Raw genomic sequence first — 25,189 nt, forward strand, 5'->3', positions numbered from 1 at the left:
CTCTGAGCCCAACACCACCAAAGTGGACAGGCGATGACTGGGAACTCGGGTATTCTGGAATTGAGAAACTAAGTGATGCTCCAGGAGGTCACAGTTTGGACAGGTATGAGACCTGTGGCGCTCATGGATGAAGGGCCAGCAGATGTTTAGTGGATCACAGCGTGGATGTAGCTCCATATTCCACTTCTACACTACCAGCAGTCCTGGCCCACTAAAGCTCCACATGGATGGATCCCGCTGTACTCATGGAATACAAAACCCATGCTGGTGAGCATGCCTGCCTATCCGAGTCCACTCCTCTCCGGGAGCACCTCCACAGACCTCTCCTCCTGACACAGCCTCTCTACTCGGACATCCCCTGGTCGCTTCGAGTCCCCTCGCCATGAGGACGACTGCTCGGTGATTCGGTGCTTCTGCACGCCTGCACTGACCGAAAGACCCCTATTTTTGGATCGGGCTTTTGTTGGCTACACACAGGATTTATCTGCGCTCTGGGCTTTCTTTGTGTCAAAGGGCTTAACACAGAGTGCGCGGACGACAACAGAGCGGGGGGCTTTGCTTCACCCGCTGTTGCGCCCAGCTGCTCTCTTTTTGGCCGGGGCGCGATGGCAGCCGGCCGGCCGGAGGCGCAGGACCACCCGCCTGAGAACGGCTTCACCCCACTGGAGCACCCAGTGCCCCGGCTGCTACCGCACATCGACGGCTCGGTTCTGCCGTCTCTGGGGGGGTTTGGGAAACATCAGAAGCAGCTCGTGGTCCTGACCTGGATACCGGCATTGTTCATCGGCTTTAGTCAGTTTTCGGATTATTTCCTCCTGGCGCAGCCTAATGGCACGTGCGTGCAACCCCTCGCGAACCAGAGTAACTGGACCGCTGCAACCCCGCCGGTCACCGTCACCAGTGGCGTGCCCGCGTTGCAACTCAAAGAAAACGGCACCGGGGAGGGATACGGCGACGGCAGCGGTTTGCTGTGCGCTTGCAAGGAGTGGAGGCTGGAGCTACAGACGGGACTTAGTCAGAATGTGGTTACCAAGGTAACAAACGAGAACCAGATAGCTCAACGAGAGAGAAGAATGCTCTCTGTTCGCCATCATCATCATCATCATCATCATCCTCCTCACCACACTGTTTCTTCATCACTGCCAGTCTCAGTTCAGTGCAGAGCAGAGCCTGATACACAAGTAGCATACTAACACAGCTGACTGAAGTTACCCACTGACCTCAATATGAGAGGACGTGTGTGTGTGTGTGTGTGTTCAGCACAGAGGAGACAGCAGCTGATGACTACAGCGATGCTCCAGGATGTACTGTGTGTGTGTTGGTCTAGGCAATATGGTTGAAGTCAGTCTCACATGATTAACAATTTTCTGACATTAATATATTCATATATTACAATATGGCAAATTAATAACTAATCACATATAAAATAATCAAATTGATGTTCAATTCAAGGAACTGTGTTCCACTGTTATTCATTACATCACACACAACACTAGCTGGATTACCAACTGCGCAAAGTGGGCAACTGTCCCAGAGCCAAAGGGGGATGCACCGATAAACCCTTTTCTCTCCCCGATACTGATTCCGATATCTCTCCTCGGTGTATCTGCAAATGCCAATAGAGTACCGATCCGCTAAACTGAATGGCCAGCTGCAACTTAGAGAATGTAACTAATAGTGGAAACACTGAAATTTATAATGACATTGAAGAAGGATATATCCTACCAATCTGCTCAATAACGATCGGTGCATCCATGCCCAGAACTCCAACTAGAAGCTCCAGATTTACTGTGTTTAAAGTGGTTTGTGCGTGAGAGAATTTATTTGGGAATATGCCACACTAAAGCACTGACATAAGAAAGCAGCGATGTTGAGCTGTCGCCAAGCTCTGGCATGTGTGCATGAATGATACCTCAATACAAGATAAACCCATCCTGACTGAGTTCTCCAAACCAACACCGAACATTTTATGACCAGCACCATCAGTCATAACCAGTCGGCTTCTATTCTGTCCTCTTTGCTCCTCTGCACAGTCGTATGGCTCGGAGGGGAGTTCTGTAAACAACTGTTAAACACCAACACTACTTAAACACGCAGCTGAATTGGCCTGCTGGGCTTTTATATTTTCAGGGTTGTGCACAAATATAGAGTACACATCGTGCTTCCACATGTGTCCTTGGCTGAGTTTCAGATGCTGAGAGCTGCAGCGGTGTGTGCACTGACCCATGGGCTTAGAGGAAAGAGTGGAAAGCTATTGATTTCTGTTATTATAGACACGCGCCCACATATTCACACACGCTGCCCTTTCTCCCTCTCACACACACATACATGCTTGCGTTTTCTCTTTTGTTTCCTTCAGGATGCACATTTAAATGTTTCAAGAGCGTACATAGCGTGTTTGTTCACACTTCAACCTTCATGAATTATCAAAACAGTGAGTCAGAGAGTGAAGGGTTTTGACAGACTTCTGATGAGAGAAGCCCACATTTCTTTTTGTTTCTGTGCAGCTTTCAGAGGAAAACCGCTCAGCTGCTGATGTTTAATTCCCTTTTATCTTGTTGTGGGTGGTGTTCTCTGAAAAGTTGACTAATGTTCCTCTCTCCGTCTTTGTCTCATGTTGCAGTGGAACCTGGTTTGTGACTCAGCCTGGAAGGTGCATATTGCCAAGTTCTCTTTGCTGGTGGGGTCCATATTTGGCTACCTAGTGATGGGTGTCATGGCTGACTGGTAAGCTGCCTATTTTATAGCCTTTTGTGCCTCTGGTTAACCCTAAAAGATCCATTCATCAAAATTACAAAAAAGTATTTTCTCACTTACTGTCATCTAACCATGCAGATAGTTTTGGTTTTATTTGTAATGGTTGTGAGGTATCAAAGATGTCTGCCTTCACCCCAAAACAATGGAGGTGAATGAAGTTTTCTTTATACAAAACCTTAAGAAAAATTAATTTAAAATTGACGTAAACAAGACAAAGAGTTTACTACCATGCTTGTGTAGAGGGTTTACTTTGGCACAGTAAAACGTAGAGCTAAATGCTAACATGAGCATGCTAACATGCTCACAACACTAACAGGCGTTTATTAAGTCAGACTCAGAAAGCTGAAGAGCGGGCTGTGCAGTTGGTGGTTGATGGTTCTTAGGGGCTGTGCAGCTGGTCTGCACAGCCCCTAAGAACCATCCCCGGTGTGCCGTAAGGGCCAGCCGCCTTCCCGGGGTTCACACCACAGAGCACTCTTATGATATCCTCTGTGGTCACAGTAAGTGGTAGGTCATCCGTCTCCGTCTCAGTCATCTCAAAACGGGCAAAGAAGTGGTTGATTTCTTCAGCAAGAAGGTTGCTACTGGTGTGGACTATTGGATCCTTGCTGCCCTTGTAGTTGGTGAGATGCTGGATACCTTGCCAGACACGCCGGGGATCCCTCGCTGAGGTTGCTTTTGCGTCTTTTATGCCTCTCTTTAGGTTGGATCTGGCCAAGTATAAGGTTTACCATCACAGTTTAGCATGTAAGAATGCTAACATTTGCATAAACCAAGGTACTGGACAAATTAAAATTATGACCTGATGATAGCACTAGATTAAAAGCCAGTGATCCTGTGGCACACATGAATTTATGTACACGAAATTTCATGTCCAGAAACAGTGGGCCTCATGCAAGAAATCTCTCTTACTTTTTTCATATTCATACAAGTGTTATAAGTCATATTTACCAAACTCTCTCAACTGGCCAAAACAGTTGTAAATCGCTTGTTTCAGGCTGATAAATGTCACCTTTTCATGAGGAGGTGCGTGCTTGTTAGATTTCAGCATTGGCATAATCTACGTCCCTAAAATTGCCATATAAGGCCGCCTGTTCCGCTCCATGTGTGGACAACTTTCACTCACAAAAATGCTTCCAAAGACTAAAAAGAAGACGTTCTCTGCTGAGTTTCAAGTCCTGCTGTCAGAAATCAACAGATATAGAGATAACAAGTTTTGTTGCAGTGTCATTTTAGTCATGTTAGATGACGCGTAACAATACAAAATATTAATAGCACAGCTATCAAGGAAATGTCATCAGAGCAGAGGCACACTGTGACAGATATAAAGAGTGAATGGGTTGGCATGAAGGTAGATGCAAAAAAATGACTAATATGAGAGTGGGTCAAGGGGATGTGAAAGTCATGAAGATATAAGACAATATAATATAATGGCCCTAGGTAGGTGATGTTAGAACAGAGGATGATACTGACAGAGACCTGCATTAGGGCCCTACGGCAACAACTTCAGAACTGTAAAAATTGCTGTGCCTAAATATACCAAAATATGAATATTGTGTTCACCACATCATTAGCATGGGACCATGCTGATTCATTTTGCATTATGTACTGTATGTCTTAGTTATATCCTACATTTTAGTTCATTTTGGTATCTTATTAAACTACAAATTCATTCAGTTGAAGGTGTTTCAGGTGAAATTAGTGTTTTCCCCCTGTGTGAAGGGCAGACTGTCTGTTCATAACTCATTTGACAGGTCTGGACCACACGTACAAAACTGGTGAATGCCGAAAATTCTCTCATATTCTCTCACTTTTATGTGCCACTTCAGAACAAATCTGTTTGTGCGAGTGGTTCTTGCATGAGGCCCAATGTCCCATTTAGTCTGGCTAATCCACAGCAGTGTCAACAGGGACAATTTCTTCGGTAGAAATAAGCAATAAAAACGGTCCAGGCGTTACCAGGGACAGATGTCTCAAAACGTAGACATTTAAAACCAAATCTATCTGCATCTATAAGTGAGGAAATATGTTTTATTTGTAATTAGGTGAACAAAATCACCCTTTATGTCACACTGTTGTCACGTCTGCAGCCTGTGAACCACTTGAGCTGCATCGTGGGAAAAAAAGTCCCTGTATTGAGTTTGGGATCAGTAACCTTGGAAACAATGTAAAGAAATGTGCAGGCCCAGCAGGCCTTAGCTCTGACCTGACCCACTGACCTACCGACCCCCCTTTAAACCAGGATGTCCAGCATACAATGACTGGGAATGGTCTCTTTCACCTGACTGCACATCAAAAGCTTCATTTCTCAGTTTGTGACAGTTTCTAAACCCTTTGCTACGTCTTTCTCGCTCTGCTTCTCCCTGTTTCTAAGGTTTGGTCGACACCCAGTGTTGATTCTCTCAGTGCTTTTCATGCTGGTGTTTGGTCTGAGTGTTGCCTTCTCTGTAAACGTCACCATGTTCAGCACCTTGCGCTTCTTTGAGGGTTTCTGCTTGGCGGGCCTCGCTCTCTCCCTCTACGTGCTCAGTAAGTATTTGCTTTCACATTCTCGTGCCTGTCTGCTTTCAAGCGCCTGTATTTCCTCATACTTTCCCTGTCCTTTTATCGTGTTTATTTAATGCCTAAGTAGTATGGATTAGTAAGGGACTTAGAGGAAATCATTTCAGAGCAGAAACAGAAATCCTAGCCTAAACCTTGTCCTCATATTATGAAATTTAATGTTATTAGTGTCTGATATTTGTTCGTTCAGACATTTAATACCTGTCTTTGTCTTCATAAAGGGTGGTGGACTTTAGAAACAACACGGACTACATAGGGTTGGTGTCTTGTTGAATAAATGTAATGTGAATTTTCAATAAAATAAAATGAATATATCAGGGACAATGATGGAAATAAGTCAAGGACTTTTTATTTCCATCAGTGATAAAGTTTTATATCAAAACCTGTCCTTTAATCCATAGAAATGTAAGAAAAATAAATATAGGCTTTCAAACACAGTTGGGACATTTTTTTGACAAGTGTTCACTGTGTATTCTAATTTGGTGTTTAGGTTGTTGGTCCTGTACTGTATTCTAATTTGGTGTTTAGCTATATTGTCTGTCTACAGTTATATAACAACGCAAATTGTTGTTTTTTTGTATGCCAACAAATTTTCGTATATCTTTGTTAAAATCATTATTGGTTTGAACCAATTTATTGAGACAGAAAACCCCAGCAACACTTGCACTGCTCAATGAGAGATTGCAGATTGACAGAAGCTACTGGAACAACAGCTAATGTGGGCTTTGGCTGTGTTTTCAGTTATATGTTGATTAAGTACATTTAACAATTCAGTATTATCTGATTAGCGCAGAGACTTCGCAATTGTTTTGTCAGAGAACACAACTGCATAATAGCACATGGCCAAGGTGTTCTTAATGACACCAAACTGCCATTTTTACTTGCCTCCAGCCCCCACTGCATTCCCCTCTGTCCCCTCTCCCTGCTGCTGCCCCCCTCCCCCCTTTCTTACCCTCTGTAGGCCTCTTTCATGCCAGTAGATTTGATATTTCTAAACATATTCACAACTGTGAAGTGTTTTTACATCATCGGACAACTCAAGATGGCGGCTGCTAGTCTTGTGCTTCCACTTTCACTCATTAGTTGAGATTTTAGCTGTCGAGTTTAATTTCAGCTTTTCTTTTTTTGATCCCCCAAACAGACACAAATTGGCATCAATCAATACAAACAAAATAGAAGTAGAAACATTTACTAGAATTCTTAAAATCTCACAAGTAATGTTATTTTAACAGATTGCAGTCAAAAAATACTGTCAGTGGTCAAACAGAAATACCGGTAATGGGAGGCAGTTTTTCTATATTTCACTTGTTTGTGTGCTCAGTGTTGACACAGTAACTGTGTGTGTGTGTGTGATTTTGCTGTTTGCGGATTGGATTGGATTGTATGCATGCACTTTGAAGTGAAACAAAAAAAGGTGTTGTGTGAGTTTGTGTGAGGTGTAGCTGAATACAGTTGGCTCGCTGCCAAAGAATGACTCGCTTTGAAGTAAACTCATAGTAGGACAGCAGATAACACACACTGCCATCCCATTAACAGAAAAAAACATGTAGAATAACAGAACACAGCGTGTCATAAAGACATTCGAAGCTTCCAAAAAACTAAAATACTGTACGCGTGAGCTATGGGGAAATGCAGCACAGTTTGCACAGATGCAGAGTGGACACTGAATATGAAACTTCTTATTACTGTACCTTGTTTCTCCTTGTATTGTTTGCCAAGAGAGGTACAATAGTCACTCTGCAGGACAGAAACAGTACAGTCAGTCAGTATTTTGGCAAGACACATTGTTCTGTTGTGTTTGCTCTGTAGTCCAGTACTTTGGATTTGAAATGCAAAATGGCTATGTGGTTGAAGTGCTCATAGCTCTTTTTAAACTCATCCACAGCAGATGAACAGTGTAGGAAGTTAGTCCCTTTTTATACATATTTTTAAGGGGCTAAAGGTAATTGGACAAGTGGGTTAAACTTGAATAAAGTGGTCATGTTTAAAGTTAAATTCTGGTTTATCACAACAAATTTTAGTAGTTTTAAACCAGTATTCCTATCCTATAATAATAAGACTGTACTCACTAAGTGTACAGCAGCTGGAATTCCCATACAGTCGGCCATCCAAGATCAGAATAGATCAGGCATGCTAGGGCTGTCGCTCAGCAGAGGATCACACAGATTATAAACAAGCAGTTTAGCCCATCTTATTTGGAGGAAGTCAACGGTAGATTTTCAAACATCCAGTTAACAAATCGACCTCCTTATTTGAATCACTGTACTTACCATAGTTGTGTGCTCACACAGTTTTCCTGTGCAATGAGGGATTTCCAGGCCTGTACTTCAGCCAGCTTCATGTCTTGCTTGTTTCAGGATTTTTCGCCTGCCTCTAGCAGGTGAAACACATGATCAGTTGGGCTGAGGTCATATGAGGTCATATGTTTACATGCATTGTGGATGTAAACAGCCTCAAATTAAATCTGAAAGCAATTTAATGTAGAGTAATGTTTAAACACAGCTTTTTTAAACACACAGCAGAGGCATTTTATTGTAGAATGTGATAGACTGCTGAGTGCTAAATAGCAATAGGCTACAACAGAAAAAGGATCAGATAAAGAAACATAAAAATATGCGTGCAGCACATGTATAATGTATTACGGATGATTGTTCAGTATGTATACATGAGTATGTGCTGTGGTTGCACTGTTCCATCTGTATTTACGTACCTCCTCTCCCCACAGAAATACTCTTTGTCTGCCTTATTTTCCCCTCCTTTCACTTTTTATCACTGTAAATTCAGAGCTGAATCCAGCATCTCTAAATCCAGCAGCACTCTGGCACTTTCCATTTTCACTCTATGCTTTACTCTCCTCTGCCCCATTCACCCCATCTTCCTAATTTCTCTCTCTCACAACCATTTTATTATTACCAGCACTCTCACCATCACTTTCTCATTTTCTCGAAGCTCATTTGAAATCTCCCATCGTTTGGTTATCTCTCTGCAGCATGCAGCACATAATGAACTCCACTGGAGCTGCCAGCAGAAGCTTTAGTTTGTTCTGCTAATATAAATGTGTTTATGTGTGTGTTTTTTTGTGCATATTTATTATTGCACCAATTCTGCACGGGTTTATTAGTTTGTAATTTAGCACCTACCTCAGGGCCGTCCTCCGGGAGCTGTAAGGAAAGAGCTTCCATCTCCTCATACCCTTTTCCTTGTTTGTCTCTTCATTTGAGGACAACTGCATGTAAGCCCACTCTGCAGTCACGGCTGTCAATATCCAAACTCATCTAGAAAATATTCTCACCTTAATACAAATGTTGTTTGGGCAAGAAACCATTATCAAATGTCCAACTGAAAATCTGTATTTTGAGTTTTAAATACTTGCTACTTAACTATGCTACTTCCTATGGAGCTTTAGAGCTCTGAGGAGGTGATGGTGTAACAGAGAGGTTGTGTATTTAGCTCTGTTGTGGAGAAGCTATGAGTGTTTGGAACCAAGCTACAGATCTGAAACTGGACTTAGGATTTGACTTGGACTGGCTGAGAGATTTGACACACTTCGCGTTCAGACTGAGGAGATCCCTGTGTTTAAACAAAAGTCCAGTCCAGTTTAAAGGTTTATCAGATGCTAAAACATCACAATGGTTTATAACATTAGGAGTTATTGGTGTATCTTTTCTTTTGCGATGATCTCCAGTTAAACTAAATAAATACGGCATTCACTTTACAAATTAATCTACCAGGAATGTGCACTTGTGAATATTTGATTGGCAACTGTAAAGTCTTTGTGGATGATGTTCAAATTAATAATGGGGCTGTAATTTTTCTCGCAGAGATAAACTCTGGTCTATGCGTGATGTTACTTAAGTCTTGAATAGTGGTCTACCAAAATGGGTTTTTCAGTGGCCAAAATATAATGCCGATATGAAAATATATATATATATCTATACAGAGTACAATATAATATACATATTATCTTAGCCAGTAACATGTTGTTTTAGATGGATTTTTTTATTAATGAATGAAATCGAAAAATACATTGGGTTACGCTGTAGATTTCAGTTCGTGACTGGTGTTTAAGGGAGAGTCGGGTACATTTTATTTGGATATTTTCACTTATGGATGTACTCACTTTTGTTGCCAGCGACAACAATTAATGGCTGTGTGATGTGTCATTTCTTCAGTGTCATCACATGAAAAGATATAATATATAATTAAATGTGAGGGCTGTACTCACTTTTGTGAGATACTGTGTGTATATATATATATAAAAGATTGAAGTCTCAGGTTTTGATTCGGTAAAATCCCATAGCAATAAAACATTAATAAGACACCATCACACAAGTTTCAGTAGATATTTTGGTATGTTTTCCTCACAAAATTGTGTCAACATTTGAATTCACCGCATATGCTGTGAATCCCAGCTGACTAGAGCTGCTATAGCAAACATTTTCAGAGCCACTTTTCAAGGCCTATAGGGAGTGAGCATTGGGTACTGAAAAGATAGAGTTTCGGTGAATGAGTTTTGTATAGACCCAAAGGTATTAGGCTGCAGATTCTTTTACACAGTGAGACAAGGTTAATATCTTTGTCTCTTCCTCTCTGTCTCTGCTCCTTAGAGACTCGTCAGTAATGACAAAAACATGCAGTATATGTAAGTGTGTGTGTGTGTGTGTGTGTGTGTGTGTGTGTGTGTGTGTGTGTGCGTGTGTGTGCTAGCGGGGATGACTACTGCTGACTCAGCTGGGGAGAAGACTGTCCTGTCATGCTGTGCCCTTGTCAAACCTTCTGTTTCCCATCTTTGCCTCACTATGAAGTCATCCACCTAAGGCAGCAACGAAAGATTATTTTTTGTTATTGGTTAATTTTGTTTAGTCTATAAAAAGCCAGAAAACTGTGAAAAATGCTCATCGCAACTTTCCGAAGGTAACATCTTCAAATAGTTTTGTCTGACCATCAGTTCAACCTCAAAGGTGTTCACTTTACAATGATATTAAACAAAAAGCAGAAAATCCCCACATTTGAGAAGCTGGAGCTAGCTAATTTTTTGCATTTTTATCCATGCTAGAAGCATGGCTCTTGGGTTGTAAATGACCGTCTATAGATCAGGTGGTCGGTCCACCACTTTGAAGATGAATTGCCATTATATACAGACAATCATGTCCCATCAGGATGAATTGTAAAAGCCTTTGTGATCCTCTGACTTCTCTGGCTCCAGCAGCAGATTAAAATATTTTACAGACCAAACACTAACTTGATGAATCATTTGGTCTATAAAAAGCCACTTTCAAAAATTTTTCACTAATACAATTTCCTAAAGCCCAATGTGATCTCTTCGAGTTGCTTGTTTTGTCCGGCCAGTCCAAACAGCCCAAGAGTCTAAAACCCCACATCTCCCTCCTCTCTCTGAAGGCATGTGTAGCCATTCACGAAAACTATAAATGCCATTGATTTCTGACGTGGAGGGACAGTACGATGTAAGAACTAGTTCTGATTGAGTATAACGTGGCCCTTAGTTTTGTGATCTACATATGCGGTTCATTTTCTATGGTTGACTAATCGATACATTGACTAGTCATTTCAGCGTTACATTTTTCCCTCCAAGCAAATATACAGTAAATCTAAAGTGCATATAACCACCTGCATCCTTCCTATACATCTACATCACATACACACACCCAGACTGTGGTTCTCCCTCTGAACTCATGCTGCTAGAAAGCCAATTGTCTCTCCACCCTGTTCTCATGCCCCAGGCAAGGTTAGCAAGGGAGCAGCAGCCAACAGAAAGTGTGTGTGGTTGTGCTGTCAGCCATTTGTCATCAAAGATTAGTTTGGCCATTGGATCAGCTGCTTTTTGTTGCACTCTCTTTGTTTTTCTCCTCCCTTTCTTCCATTATAGTTTTAGTTTTTCTCACACTCTGCAACTGTTTGCTTTCAGATGTAAAGACAGTGGAGAAGCTGCTTGGTGAAAGGAGGAGGGAGAGGAAGGGGGTAAGGAGGGTGGGTAAATGTGGGGGATGGTGGCTTTACAAAGGGTGAGGGAGCCACTTTAGCCCTGATGAGCGAGAGTGGGCAGGAGGGAGGGTGAGGAGGGAGGATCAGCCCACAGGGGGGGCAGTGAGATAATCAGCACAAGGAGAACCATTCTCCCACTCAGTTGGAACAAAAGGTCCTTGCCAGCGCATGTGTGTGTGTGTGTGTGTGTGTGTGTGTTGATATCCCAGTAGATTCAGTAGGATGAGAAACCTCCCCACAGAGTTGGGGAGTGTTTTTTGTTTTGCGAGGAAGGTTAGGGATGCATAACCTTTGCCAAGGTACAGTTGCTTTCTCTAATCTGTGTGTGTGTGTCTCAGTCTGATCCGTGTCTATTGACTGCTGTGGACAGACTGGATAGATTTTTCAGAGTTGTGTATCAGAACAGACTGCAGCAGTGGAAAATAGCAAAAAAAAATGCAAAGCATTGTAATTAAGTGTGATTTTTGGGTACTTGCACTACTAAATTTTCATTTTATGCTACTTCCTTCTATTTCACTACATTTCAGAGGGCAATAATATTGTTATTGCGTTATTACACTTAACTTTTCAAATAAATGATTCCCATAGAAACATTAATAATTGCTGAATAATATATAAATCATTGTTATATATCAAACTACCTAATTGTACAAGCAGCTACAACATTTAAATGCAATATTACAAGGTATAGAAAAACATAATACTACTTAAAGCTGCAGTCATTGTTTTTTGGACACTTGGGAGCAGCGGAAAGAGTTAAAAACACAACAATTTTTCATGGCTAATGTGTTAGCAAGTTGCTTAGTTACACATCAAGCAGACAAGAGGCAAAATTATCATCCCATTGGTGCGTTTATCTCCTGATGAATCAAAGTTCACTCTCCTTTGAGATCTTTTTTTTGGTCTCCACCAACTACTGAGAAAAATATCTGGCTTTTTAGCTGCTAAATGCTCCACTATGTTCAGAATCAGCTTTATTGCCAGTTATGTGTACACGTACGAAGAATTTGACTCTGGATTGTACAATGCTCACAATGTGCTTATTTATACAATAATACAGTAATAAAATCAAACACAGGCTACAGTATAGAGAACACATATATACACACTATAAACAAAAACAAAAAAGACAGATTGAAACAGTAGTGCAATGATGCAGGAGTAAATTATTATTACCATTATTATTATTATGTCCATGTCGGAGGTGGATGTGACATATAGGTGCACATACAAATACAAGCAAACATGTACACTTGTTGGAGCTGTGACGGAAAGGCAAGAGCTGTAACCCCACCCGGATTTGAACCCGGGTACCAAACATGCAACTTGACTGCAACGCCAAAGAGCCAGGCTTGTTGGCATGGCAGTCGCAGCGCATACTCAACTGTAGTGACGGTGGTCCGTCACAGGAGCACAGTGCAAAGGATGCTGGAATAAATAAGTATTATGTGCAGGTGTTATGTACTTGAGGTAGGTGGATTAGGTATACAGTATATACAATATGAACAGTATGAACAGCTTTGAAATAGAGAATGATGAATAAATAATATATCGTAGCCAGTAAACAGGTGGCTGATTAGAGGCAGAGTTACTGGGTTATTGCACAGGAATTGTTCCTGACACTGTGAGTCAGAGTCAGCTGTTCATCAGAGTGATGGCTTGTGGGAAGAAACTGTTCCTGAGTCTGTTGTTTTTGACGTACAGTGCTCTGTAGAAGTTGGAACAGGTTGTGTCCGAGGTGATGATCTTTTCTGCAGTCCTGACTGTCCGTTGTAGTCTGCTCCTGTCCTTTTTGGTGGCAGATCCAAACCAGACAGTGATGGATGAGTAGAGGACACACTGGATGATGGCTGTGTTGAAGTGGATCAGCAGCTCCTTAGGCAGGTTGAGCTTCCCGAGCTGGCGCAGGAAGTACATTCTCTGCTGGGCCTTCTTGATGATGGTGTCTGTGTTGGTCACTCACTTTAGGTCCTGGGAAATAGTGGATCCCAGAAACCTGAAGGATTCCACAGATACAGGGCTGTTGAGTATGGTGATGGGGGGCAGAGTGTGTGTGGGGGGGGTCCTCCTGAAGTCCACGGTCATCTCCACAGTTTTGAGCGCGTTAAGCTCCAGGTTGTTCTGACCGCACCAGAGAGCCAGCTGATCAACCTCCCGTCTGTAGGCCGACTCATCACCGTCCTGGATGAGGCTGATGACCGATGTGTCGTCAGCAAACTTCAGGAGTTTGACAGATGGGTCTCCTGAGGTGCAGTCGTTGGTGTAGAGGGAGAAGAGCAGTGGGGAGAGCACACACCCCTGGGGGGCGCCAGTGCTAATAGTCCGGGTGCTGGATGTGATGTTCCCCAGCCTCACCTGCCCCACCTCAAACTCTCTCTAAAGAATTCATGTCGCTGTTCACAATGAGCCCCGTTCTGGTTTTACTCCTGGTACCATGTTTTGTTCATTATCCTTCCTGAAAAATAAACTGCAACCCTTCTTTGACAAAAATCCGTTTTTTCGTCATGTTAGCAGGTTAACAATAGCAACGTCTTCTTCTCTACCAAAACGTATATCGGTTGTTCCCACAAACCACTACAGACTCCCTTTGGTACAATGTGGAATTACATCTATTCATCACACTCAGGTCGGAATTGATGCGACTTTGAAAAAAATTTGAACTGAGCATTAAGGCCTGCAGTCTGAATGTAGCCTTATTCTCCATTGATGCATGAAGACAGGGTGAAAAGACAGACAGAGAGGGGCAGACAGGCAGGTTAATCATTATGGGTCAGTGTGATTTCGTCATCTGTTTTGGTTCCTGCAAGGGAGGTATTTTGGAGACATTGACTCTAAAACTGTCCACCTGGGGCTGAAGACAACAGATATGTAGGGCTTCCCAGTAATACCTTTATTTTTTCTTTGTCAGCCTTTGTGCCTTATGTTCTAACTGAATCATTTTCCTGTCTTTCTCTTATCTTATCTAAATCTTTGTCATCTCTCTCTCTTTCTTTGTTTTTCTTTCATTCCCTCCGTCTTTATGTGTTTTTCTCTGTCTCTCTGCTTTCCTCTGGCTCGTCTTTATTATCATTCATGCGGTGATTCCACTGGTGAATGGAGGGACTTTTCTGTGTCCTTTGGAGGGAAAAGTAATTTGCATTCTGCCCCACTCTTTCTAATTCCTCCTCTCCCTCCCGTTCTCTTTATCTTCACAATAAAAAGTCATGGCACATGAGGCCAGGTTACTGAGTCTCACCCCTCCCTCCCTCCCTCCCTCCTTCCCTCCCTCCCTCCTCCTCTCCCTCCTCCTCTCCCTCCTCCTCTCCCTCCTCACCCTCCTCACCCACCCACAATGGTCACCTTCAAAAAGACCTTGCCATATGGGCCAGGCCATCTGGACTGTACCATATTACAGGCAGTAGGGGAGGGGATGGGAGCCGTGTCTGAGGGAAATTATGAGACAGTCACAGTGAAACTCTCACTTAGCAGCTGAACACTCTCAAAAGCTTTGACGTGTAGTCCATCCTAAGTTCATAAAGAGGTCTGGTGTTAAACTAGTGAGTTCTCCAGGGAAGGATCAGTAATAGTAGTCCTCAATAATTCAGAGAGGAAATTCAATACTGGCCCCACCATTAAACAAACACATACATAACACTCTTCCAGGCCATTAAGGCTTCTGCGTAGTTTAGGATGGTAATCTCCCTCACCGCAGACACACACACACACACACACACACACACAGACACACAGCTTATGCATAATTTACATGTCTCCACTAGTGCACCAACAACACAAGAATCTATATTTTATATGAAACTAAACGTTCCTCTTTCTCTCTGTCTCTCTATTTTAGGGATCGAGCTTTGTTTACCAGCCTGGCGTTTCTCCATGACCATGGTGGCCAGTTTTCTGATGGTGGGCGGGCAGCTACTGATGCCAGGAGTGGCCGCTCTGTGCCGCAATTGGCCAGGCCGGGATGACTGGCAGGTCCTGCAGATTGTCATTATCAGCCCTTTCGTTCTGATGCTTCCTTACGTCTGGTGAGTCCCACCCTCTGAGGAAATCCACAGCGGGGGCAGGGTGGGCAGATACTTCTAGCTCTGAGCCAGGCGATGGCTTGTACAGTACATACTACACTACACAGTACTGAACACAATCTGCTTCTACTAACAAACAATAGTCTCTTTCTCCTGTCATTTCTTCTTCCCCCTTCTGTTTGTTCTTCTTGCTTTCACAACACATTCTCTTTTCATCCTTCTTGTCTGACCTCTCCATGTCCTTCCCATTCCTCTCTTTCTCTCGCTCTGCAGGATTTTCCCCGAGTCATTGCGCTGGTTGCTGGCCACCCAGCACTACAGGCGGTCCAAAGCCATGATGCTACGCATTGCCAGAAAGAACCAGGTTGACATGACAACAGAGCCGAGTGGAGTTCTTACAGGTGAGGAAGATTTCAAGAGGCACATGAAGCAAAATCCATTTCTCTATGTATTTATACTTTCTTTTACTTTATTCACATTATAATGCAAATTATTTTAATTTGTCACTAATGTTATGTTGCAGCTGCTTCTTGGTGTGTGGTGATGAAATGGACGTGCAACAAACACAAAGACACTGACTCATATACAAAGATTCCTTTTCATGTCTGCAAACAGTTTTCAAGCTGCATTTCTCAGCTCTATATGATGAAATGCAGGTGAAATGAAGCAAACACATGCATGCTCCTTTAGATCTTTAGAGATCTTCTCACAGGAAGATCAATAAAGTCAGACTTCTGTCTAAGACTGCCTGAGTTTAATCTGTCAGTTTCATTGTGATTCATCATTTCATTATAACTTTCTTTATAACTGACCAGCAGACTTTCTTAGATCCCAATGTCACATTTTCAAATTGCTTTTTTGTCTGATCAACAGAACAAAACCATAATATTCAATTTACATTAAAAAAGTGGATAATGAATTGTCTCGCAACCGTGCTGTCTTTAAAGAACTGACATATTGTTGATTTCCTTAACCTAGATCTCTCCCCTTACTTCCTTCCATGACTTAGTGATTGATTCCTTGTTTCTGCTTCTCACAGTGGCCAAGCAGACAGATATATGATGAGAGTGGGCAAAGGGATGTGCTATATCTATCTAAAGGCCCCACAGCACATTAGCTCGTCTGTGCTAAATGTCCCATAGCAGCTGGCCTCTCATTACCTTCTGAAAGAAAAGGTCTTAAGGTGTGCGTTTCATTTTTCCTACCAGAACTGGAGCAGGAGTTGCACAAGAAACCTCAGAGGACCTGTATTGTCAAGATGATGAGCACCAGGAACCTGTGGAAAAACATTGTGGTGCTCTGTGTCAACTCGTAAGTGTGTCGCGTTTGTGGCCAGGCTTGGACACTTCCTTTTCAAATCAAAGGCAATATCTGTAGTGTTGAAAGAGCATGAATTACACATGAGCTTGTTCCCCAGAGAGAAATGAAGATGTCGCCCCGTGGCAGACGCATGTCTCAGGTACCACCTCCCTGCCCACATTCTTATTGTTTCTTTGTGTGTTGTTTGTGCAGGCTGACAGGTTATGGCATCCACCACTGCTTCGCCCGCAGTATGATGGACCCGGAGGCCCAGCCCACTGCTTTGTGTCATGCGGATTATTACACCATGGCAGGCATCGCTGTGGCAACTTGCCTGGCGCTTTGCCCCGCTGTGGGGTTGATGGGTCGGCGTGGGGGGCTGCTCACCTTCATGATCATAACAGCCCTGGCATCCCTACTACAGCTGGGTTTACTCAACTGTGAGTAATCACACAATTAAATACAAATCAGGACAAACAGACCGTTTGCTAAGTCCTGCAGCCATTAATTACTGCATTCTAGAGTTACACATATGCAATATGTATATGGTGATAAAACTCACTCAAAATGTGATGTAATTTTTGGAACAATGGTTATTTGATTTCGGACACAAGTAGATAAAAGCAGCTTCTCATTGTCAGCTGGCGATCGTTTATTTAGATGCCTGAAAGAGTTCTTGGAAAACCCTGCGCTGGGATCTTAACTATAGACTTGATGTTTACATTGATAATATCAGCTAACAGTGCTGTAACAAGACTAAAATGACTAAAGCTAAAATTTCTAGGTAAAAAAGTAATTTTCACCAGTGATCCAAGTCAAAAACTTGGATATAAAGAAGCAGCACTGTTGTTTGTTTTTCAAGTTTAAGCTAATTATTCATTGTGTGTTATGATTTATGATTAGTCGTTGTATTTTCAAACAATATGTATCTTTTTTATTCGAGAAATGTTTCAAGCATGAGGAATAACCAATGAGTTTAGCAAATATATCTAAAGCCAGTAGCAGGACAGAGCAGCTAAAGTTACCCCAAACGCTGATGTATTGTTAGCATGATCCAAAACCAACGCCCAGTGGATTTGTCAGTTCTGAACGAGGCTTTTTCTAATTTGTCTTGTTACCCCACAACAGTATACATTTATCTAATGTTATGCTATCACGTGGAAGTAATGCTAAGTGAGAAGCTAGTTAGCATGACATGCTAACATTAGCATCTTACCTCAGCGCTCAAAAGCACACACTGAACACTGTTACTGCAGTTTTGTTGTTTTAGAAAGGCAAGAAAAAAACCTCCAAACTGTATGGTTTTTATGCATCATTCCTACTACTGACCCATGCACTTCACATGTTGAGAATACCCCAAAGCTTTAAGATACCTGCTGTGCATAGCTATGGTTGTTAAAATATAATTGGACAAATGCTGTTCTGGGAAAGTTTTAGCAAAGTTCATGTCAGAAAAATCTGTTCATAAAGTTATGTAAACTGTCTTGGACACACATTACCAAAAAAAAGAAAGTTGACATTCAACAATGCACTAAGTTGTACTTGCATGCCATCCCTGTGTCATTAAAACCATACAGGCAGCAGTTCAACTCTCGGTCTAATAGGAAGCTCTCCTTTTTTGACCTACATATGCAGAACAGTAGTCATTATTTCAGGCTTCAGCGATAAAATGTTCCTGAGGGCTTTTTTATTCTGCTTGTTTTGAGTCAGCACTGTGCTGCCCTTCGTGCTAGAGACTAATGATATGTTCTCTCTTTTACTCTCCGATGCTCGCTAATGGAATCCAGTGATTGGGAAGTATAGCCTTCGCCATGACACAGGTACAGCTACAGTTTGATGATTTGTGATACATATTGATTCCTTTGAAATAATGAATTCCCCTATGAGCAGAGGGTTAGGCTATGATGTACTGTAATTTTTAGGTCCCTGTGAGATATTCTTATCTCTTTTGTGTGTTAAATTAGCTGTTTGTGTTTCATGTTGGGTGTTTCTGGTACTACTTACGTTTTCTTGTCCTCCTCTCTGCAGTTTTGCGAGACACTCTGAACAGGAAATTCTCTGTGGCCTTCTCCATCATCGGCATGTTCTCCTCTCATGCTGTCAGCACACTCAGTATATTCTTTTGTGCTGAAATCACTCCTACTGTGATCAGGTGAGTCTGGATGGTCATAAACACATATTACAACACTTAGGCGAACATTCTTACTTTTCATTACACCCATACATAATGGCTGACAGTAGGGCTCCAGATTGTATCTGAAATCCCTTCCAATATACTACTTATAGCAAACTCTATTTACTATGTGCCATTTTATTTGAGTGTCCAAATTCTTAGTGTTAAATTTGTGCACTCTTTTGAATTGAATGTAAAATATTTACATTCTTCGTCAGTGTCACAACAATGCTGTACAGGTGGCCCTCCAATAGCATAAACACAGGTGATGCCCTTTAAGGTAACTGGCATTAGCAACGATTATCCCAATGACTTCCACACTGTGAGGTACACACATTTCAAATGTGGAAAATGGAATCAGTACTTTGTATCAGCAGAGACTCTCAGTTGAGGTACTGGGAGAGAAAAAGTTGGACCATTTTGCTGTCTCTTTGTTAAGTTCATCGAAAGTGCAAAGTCACAATTTAACTATCAGTCGGCACACATTAATATATTTTTCCTTTTAGTACAAAAAGGTATGGTACATTTATTTCTTGTGTACTAACTGCAAAAACAGTACACTTTGACAATTTCTGCATAGTCCCTGCTGTAAATTATTACAATTTATGGAATCTTTGGACACAGCTGTTGTTTTCATTTTGCTTATTAGCTCCATCTTGTGGTTCAGCTTTGACTGACAGGTGAGTGTGGCTTTGATGCCCATAAAGGGCTCAGTATGCTTCAAACCAATACTTTGTATGAAGTTTTGTCCGAAGGTGTCTAAATGTGTTTATACCTGTTACGTGGCTACACTTGAAGGCGGGGCCAATAAGTCTGCATCATAGAGAAGGGCGAGACAGGATAAATTGTACAAACGGGGGTAAAGGTGCAGACAGTCTTTCCTCAGAGGCATTGATGGTGTTGCACTTGTTTAGACACACAAGAAATAGCAGAAGTAGTTGTATGAAGTTGTGTGAAGACTGCGTAAAGTGGATTGTTGGTTTTGGAAAGTTACAAGAATTGCTGGAGACAGACCCCCAATTCTGAAGTTGAACAGGTGTGGGGGGGTGAGGTTTCAGACCCTGTTTGATAATTTGATGAAACAAGCACTTCATATGAAGTATATGCTTTAAGAGCTCCTGCTGTTAGTTTTAGTCACACCAGACTACCTTGGTAATGGATCTACAACACTTTCTCTCTCTGTGCAGGGGTGGTGGGCTTGGTTTGGTCCTGGCCAGCGCTGGCTTTGGCATGCTCACAGCACCCATCATGGAGCTACACAACCAGAAGGGCTATTTCCTGCATCACGTGATCTTTGCCTGCTGCACCCTACTGTGCATCATCTGCCTGCTGCTGCTGCCTGAGCCGCGGGGCCATCCACTGCCGGAGAGCCTGGCTGACGGAGAGACCTTCACCCGTCAGACCCTGCTCCATCCAGGAGAGCAGCACCTACTTCTCGCCAAGGGTGATGGGGATTACTCCCGCGTCCATGACACACCGTTACACCTCTCAGCCACTGGGGGCGCTACAGTGGCAGTAGCCACCGCTCTGGCAGCGGTCCCTGCCACATACGCCCTGGCGACTGGCGGGGAGGTTATTGGAAATTGTGCCATAGCCAATGGGGTGTGAGCATCATAGCAATTGCCTGCTACTGTGCTACTAATGGCTCAAGCATTAACCTGACTGAATTGTCCTTGAACTTGTGAAAAAACTTTTAAGGGAAAAAATAAACTTTTGGATGAACCAGATGAACTCTTGTAACGGTGAATATGAGATGGTGACGATAGTAAATTTGTGTAGTTTGTAGTGACTATGATTCATTCAGGAGTTGCCAAAAATATTGTACTGGACTAAGTTTATCTGAAGTCAGTGTATGTTAAATAATGAGTCTTCAGTGGTGTTGGTCATTTTATTGCACTGCCGTCTGTTCCAACGCTAATGAGTTACTGGGAAAAAGATGCAGATGCAGGCAAGTGAAGAGGCAAAGTAGAGCAGACTAGTTTTCAATAATGTGTGCTCTGTCAGTTTTCTGTTTGTAGTTTTTACTCGTTGAGAGAGGATTTTACTGCATCTTATAATTCTTTATAAGTTATTTTGCACTAAATGTCAGAGACACAATCAAGTGTTTGTGATTTTCAGCCAACACATTAGAGATCCAGGGATTGGCTAAACCACTACCACTCTTTTTGCATGAAAGGGCACAAATAGTTTTACATGTTTGTTTCTTCTTATTTGTAGTCCCTCTACTAGAAGTCCAATGTGGCACTTTATCCTCAGAGGTGAGGTCAGTGTAGACACTGATTTTTAAAGAAAGCATTACTACAGTTGGTGTTGGTATATGATGGTTGTCTGACCTGACAAACAGCCGGAGACCTTGGCAGACTGTATGTGTAGCCTAAAGACTGTGGGTAATGCTAAACAAATCTGAGAGTTGAATGGACATTAGAGTGACTGGTCAGTGTACTACTGTATGTCTAATGAAGCATCTCAGCATTTAAATGGCTTTATCGTGACAGCTCTGTTTTTAAAAACAAATACAAACAGAGAATGTAATTTAAGAAAACCAGTATTTATTTTGTCATGCTGCCAAGGGCAATTTGTTGCTTGAAATACCTCCCTAATTAGCAAATATTTCCACTCTCACTCCTCCTTCTCTGTACTGTGGTACTGTTGTAATCCTACTCCTAGGATGTGTAACTCTAGCCAGAAAGCACAATATTTCATAGTTTGTTTATTTTTAAATACACATTTGTGAAGGTTAGAATAGAGCAGCGTAATCTGCATAGACCTGGCCTAGTTGTGATTAGTGTACATTTATACACTTTCCTATATAAGTATCCCTTAGGACTGCATTCAATTGTAAGGTATGTATACATGTACCATTCATTCATAATGTATTGACCATCAACTTTTACAGGATATAAGCACATTGACTACATAAACCATCCTGTAAACCAATTTTGTGCAAATGTACCTGAATCCACAGATCCAAACATCCTTCATTTTTCAAATCCTATTTAGTGAACAGCACATATTTTTAACACCCTGTATGGTTTACTAGTTTGTATGTTTTCAACAGTTAAACACTAGGAGAAAAAGAAAAAAAATAACTCAACCACTAATGCTTTTTTCTAAGTGTTATTTTTTTAATATGATGCATTTGTACAAAAAGCCATAGGCCTACATGTTTTGATAATAAACCACTTAATTTATTACGTCAATAAAAGAACACTTGTTGTGAGCGTTTGTGGTTATTGTGTTGGTGTACGATACAGTATCAGAAGGAAAATGTCAGGTCCAAAAGGAGAACAGGAGAAGCATTTGCTTTTTTTCCTACACAAAATGAGAGCTCAATAAACAATCAAAAGTGTTCAGGGTGAAGTTCCAACTCCTTTTTTATCCTGTTCTCCACCAGAAGACTGAGGTTGGAGTCTGTCATTGGAAGACTGTAACTCACAAAGACTTGCTTTTTGGTCTTCTTTGCTGCAAAACAGACATAAACAGACAATTTTTTCACTTTTAGTTTAACACACAAAATGGTTTGCTTTAGTATACAATTACATTAAAGTCATCAGTCTTGGAAGCTGGTGACCCAAATGACAAATGTTTGCTTTCTGTCACTATTTTTAAGTTAATGGACAGTGTCTGTGTTTTTGCATGTTTAAGCCTATTCACTACAATGTCTATTTTTTCAAGACCAACCATTTCCAAAGCATATGATCTTTGTGTTTTTCACACATTTCAAGAAGCCACTGGTTTTAATTAAATTTGTTGTGGTATGAATATCGACTTGGGAAGACTTGCCTGACATCTGTAATCTGTCATGGTAAACAGCGTTATAACTTTTAATCTTGTCAAACTTTTGTGGTCATTTTATGGTTACATAGTAATAATAATAATTAAATTACTTTGTATAGCACTTTTCAATACTAACAAAGCTGTTTCACAGCAATTAAGGTAAAACATTGATAAAATTAGTATCACACACAGTGGTTTACAATCAATAAATAAGACATAAACAAATCAATATACAAATAAATGAAAAAATTAAGTATACGTCACACAGAGAAAGCTTTTTTGTAGAACTGCTGTTGTGAATAATTTTAGAGCATTATAGCCTAAATTGTTATCATTAATTACTAGAGCGATGGTGGTCTACATTGTCATCATTTAAAGTGTTATTTTATAGTGTAAAGTGTAGGATCACAGTGTTAAAACTCTACAGCTCTGAGTGTATGTGCTCCTTTCTGTATCTAACTGCCCAGGCTCAGCAGTAGCACATGTATGTGTGTGTGAGCAAGCACGTGTGCTTTGGGAGCAGAGTGAGGAAGCACAGTGAGACAGCATCAAAAACACCAGTTAAGGAAAATGTAGAAGCAGAATTAGTGAAAATTGTGTTACAAAACATACATTATAAATATAGTCCATCACAGTAAGAATGTCCTGTCTCTAGCACACAGCACAAAAGACATCAGCTTATTCCACAAAGTCAGGTTATGGTTAAAATAGCATGATCAGCAGAGGGCATGCCTAGGACACACAGAGGGGGAGCAGTGCAGACAAAAAACAGACATCAGTCAAGAAACAGTCATCAGTGATTATCCTTAATCATTAATCATTCTTAATCATTTCATTATCCTTAATAGTCATTCTTAATCATTTTCTTTTTACCCAGATGTGCCTTGACTTTACTTAGAAGTGCTGAACTATAGTCATGAATACAGAAACAAGCTCACTGTGGTCAGATTATTGACTGCAGACACTGATTATGCAAGCCTTGTTCAACTGTTATCTACTGTAGATTTATGACTGCAGGAAAGGCTGCAGGAGTTCAAAATCTGCTGATGCTGTGACAGTGCATGCTGTTATCTACTGTTGTTTTGACTACATGAGGAACTGTTGATGTAGTAGTCTGCTGATATTAATACTACATGTTTAATTACTGATTAAGGGTTTGACTGTCAACTTCCAACCTCGCTGAAGGAATTTTTGATGACAGAAAAACCGACAGAGGCTTGCTAAAAACATTTCAGATAGTGGATGACAAAAAAGACGACAGACGCTTGACAAAAACGCGACAGAGAGAAGATAAGCAGAAAAGAGCCCGCACAGCATCAAGATTACTGTAAGAAACCAAGCATTAATGAAAGACACAGCATTACATATGTTATTCTTGTATTCATTTTTTAAGAAATACAATTGTGTGTCAAATTATGCATGTATAACTTAAAAAAAAAACAAAAAAACGGTGAGACTGAAGTTGAAATGTAATGGTGAACTTCTTATCCAGTAGTGTAAAAATATAGAAAATCAACAATACAATAATGAATGACAGCTGGAAAAAAGATAAAAGTATGGATGAGTTTCTCCAGATCTGCGGCTGAAATAAAAAGACTTATCCTGGGCTATTTTATTTCAAATGACAAAAACATAACTGGACAACTTTCTTTACATGGGGTTCAAAACATAGTATAGACTCTTGCAACTGCATTAACACAAGCTGACAACACTAAAAGCAGACACGAAGGATGATCCAACTAAAGCAAGTTTCAGGACTCTGCATTCCGAAATAAAAATATGAAACAGCAGCAGGATTTGGAAAACTGTTAGAAGTAAAGTTGATTTTAAGTGATTTCTGCAAATACCGGCAGCTTTAAACATACAAAAGCATCTTTAATATCCACAAATAATAATCACATGATAGCAGAAATACATAACAGCGTATTAGGGCCATCATAGATTTTGTTTAAAAGTTTACATTTATGAGAAAAAAACCCAGTGCAGACATAAGAGAAGAGGTGGAACTTTCAGACAGGCCAATATGAGGAACTGCAACAAAGAATGTGTCACATCTTAGTCATTTATAAATGTCTGCGGTCCTACCCCAATTCTTTATGCTTATGGTCTTTAAACAGCAACATCATCTCATAATACTGGTAGCTTATATGTGACCGCTGATTAACATGTGCATACCCTGCTTTCAATAGAGTACATGTAACATCACAAGCCTTTCTGAAAAATAGAATTTTCTGAATTTATGTCTTGCAGATTTATGACTTTAATCTTGGAATATTACTCCACTCCCATGACCTTGTAATTATCTACAATGGCCCTAATAAGCAGTCATAGAAAAGAGCTTTTCAGCTTTTTAATAATGTATTAGAACTTTCTACATTAGCAGCAAAAGAAATATAAATTCATGAAAAGTCATACATCATTACCTAATCTCTGTGCCAAGGAATTTGGAGCAGTATTGGATGGGTCCCCCAAGACTAATGTAGATAGAGGCATTGAATCCTGCAGACCAAAAAAGAGAAATACATTTAGCTCTGACATCCAAAACAATGTTTTACTTTCCTAATATCTGTCTGCCCAGGTGTTTCAAAAAGGTTTTCAAACT

General features: G+C 41.1%; 2 protein-coding genes across 4 annotated transcripts in view; one reads left to right on the forward strand and one right to left on the reverse strand.

Moving 5' to 3' along the window:
• On the forward strand, window positions 1-22,130 carry LOC123971216 (solute carrier family 22 member 23). Of its 2 annotated transcripts, XM_046049923.1 has the most exons (10): window positions 1-1,034; window positions 2,624-2,727; window positions 5,132-5,286; window positions 15,155-15,341; window positions 15,612-15,739; window positions 16,547-16,649; window positions 16,851-17,077; window positions 18,425-18,457; window positions 18,666-18,789; window positions 19,998-22,130. In XM_046049923.1, the coding sequence occupies exons 1-10, from the start codon at window positions 606-608 to the stop codon at window positions 20,416-20,418; spliced, it is 1,911 nt and encodes a 636-aa protein (XP_045905879.1). In that variant the 5' UTR covers window positions 1-605; the 3' UTR covers window positions 20,419-22,130. The 2 variants fall into 2 exon arrangements, with proteins under 2 accessions (XP_045905879.1, XP_045905880.1); XM_046049924.1 differs by lacking the exon at window positions 18,425-18,457.
• psmg4 (proteasome (prosome, macropain) assembly chaperone 4) overlaps window positions 21,343-25,189 on the reverse strand; it is an 8,498-nt gene continuing 4,651 nt past the window's right edge. The window contains exons 2-3 of one of the 2 annotated variants that reach the window (XM_046049927.1): window positions 25,011-25,086; window positions 21,343-22,272 (exon numbers count right to left, since the gene is read on the reverse strand). In XM_046049927.1, the coding sequence (XP_045905883.1) occupies window positions 22,151-22,272; window positions 25,011-25,086 (198 nt within the window). In that variant the 3' untranslated portion in view covers window positions 21,343-22,150. The remainder of the gene's footprint in view (window positions 22,273-25,010; window positions 25,087-25,189) is intronic. The other variant, XM_046049926.1, reaches the window with a different exon arrangement.

The sequence above is a fragment of the Micropterus dolomieu genome, linkage group LG05 (assembly GCF_021292245.1).
Source record: "Micropterus dolomieu isolate WLL.071019.BEF.003 ecotype Adirondacks linkage group LG05, ASM2129224v1, whole genome shotgun sequence".
In the NCBI taxonomy this organism is placed as follows: domain Eukaryota; kingdom Metazoa; phylum Chordata; class Actinopteri; order Centrarchiformes; family Centrarchidae; genus Micropterus; species Micropterus dolomieu.

Excerpts from the sequence above, each read along its gene's own strand:
- LOC123971216 (XM_046049923.1), top strand. The coding sequence starts at position 606 with ATGGCAGCCGGCCGGCCGGAGGCGCAGGACCACCCGCCTGAGAACGGC. Across the intron at positions 1,035-2,623 it reads GTCAGAATGTGGTTACCAAG|TGGAACCTGGTTTGTGACTC; the intron begins GTAACAAACGAG and ends CTCATGTTGCAG. Across the intron at positions 18,790-19,997 it reads ATCACTCCTACTGTGATCAG|GGGTGGTGGGCTTGGTTTGG; the intron begins GTGAGTCTGGAT and ends CTCTCTGTGCAG.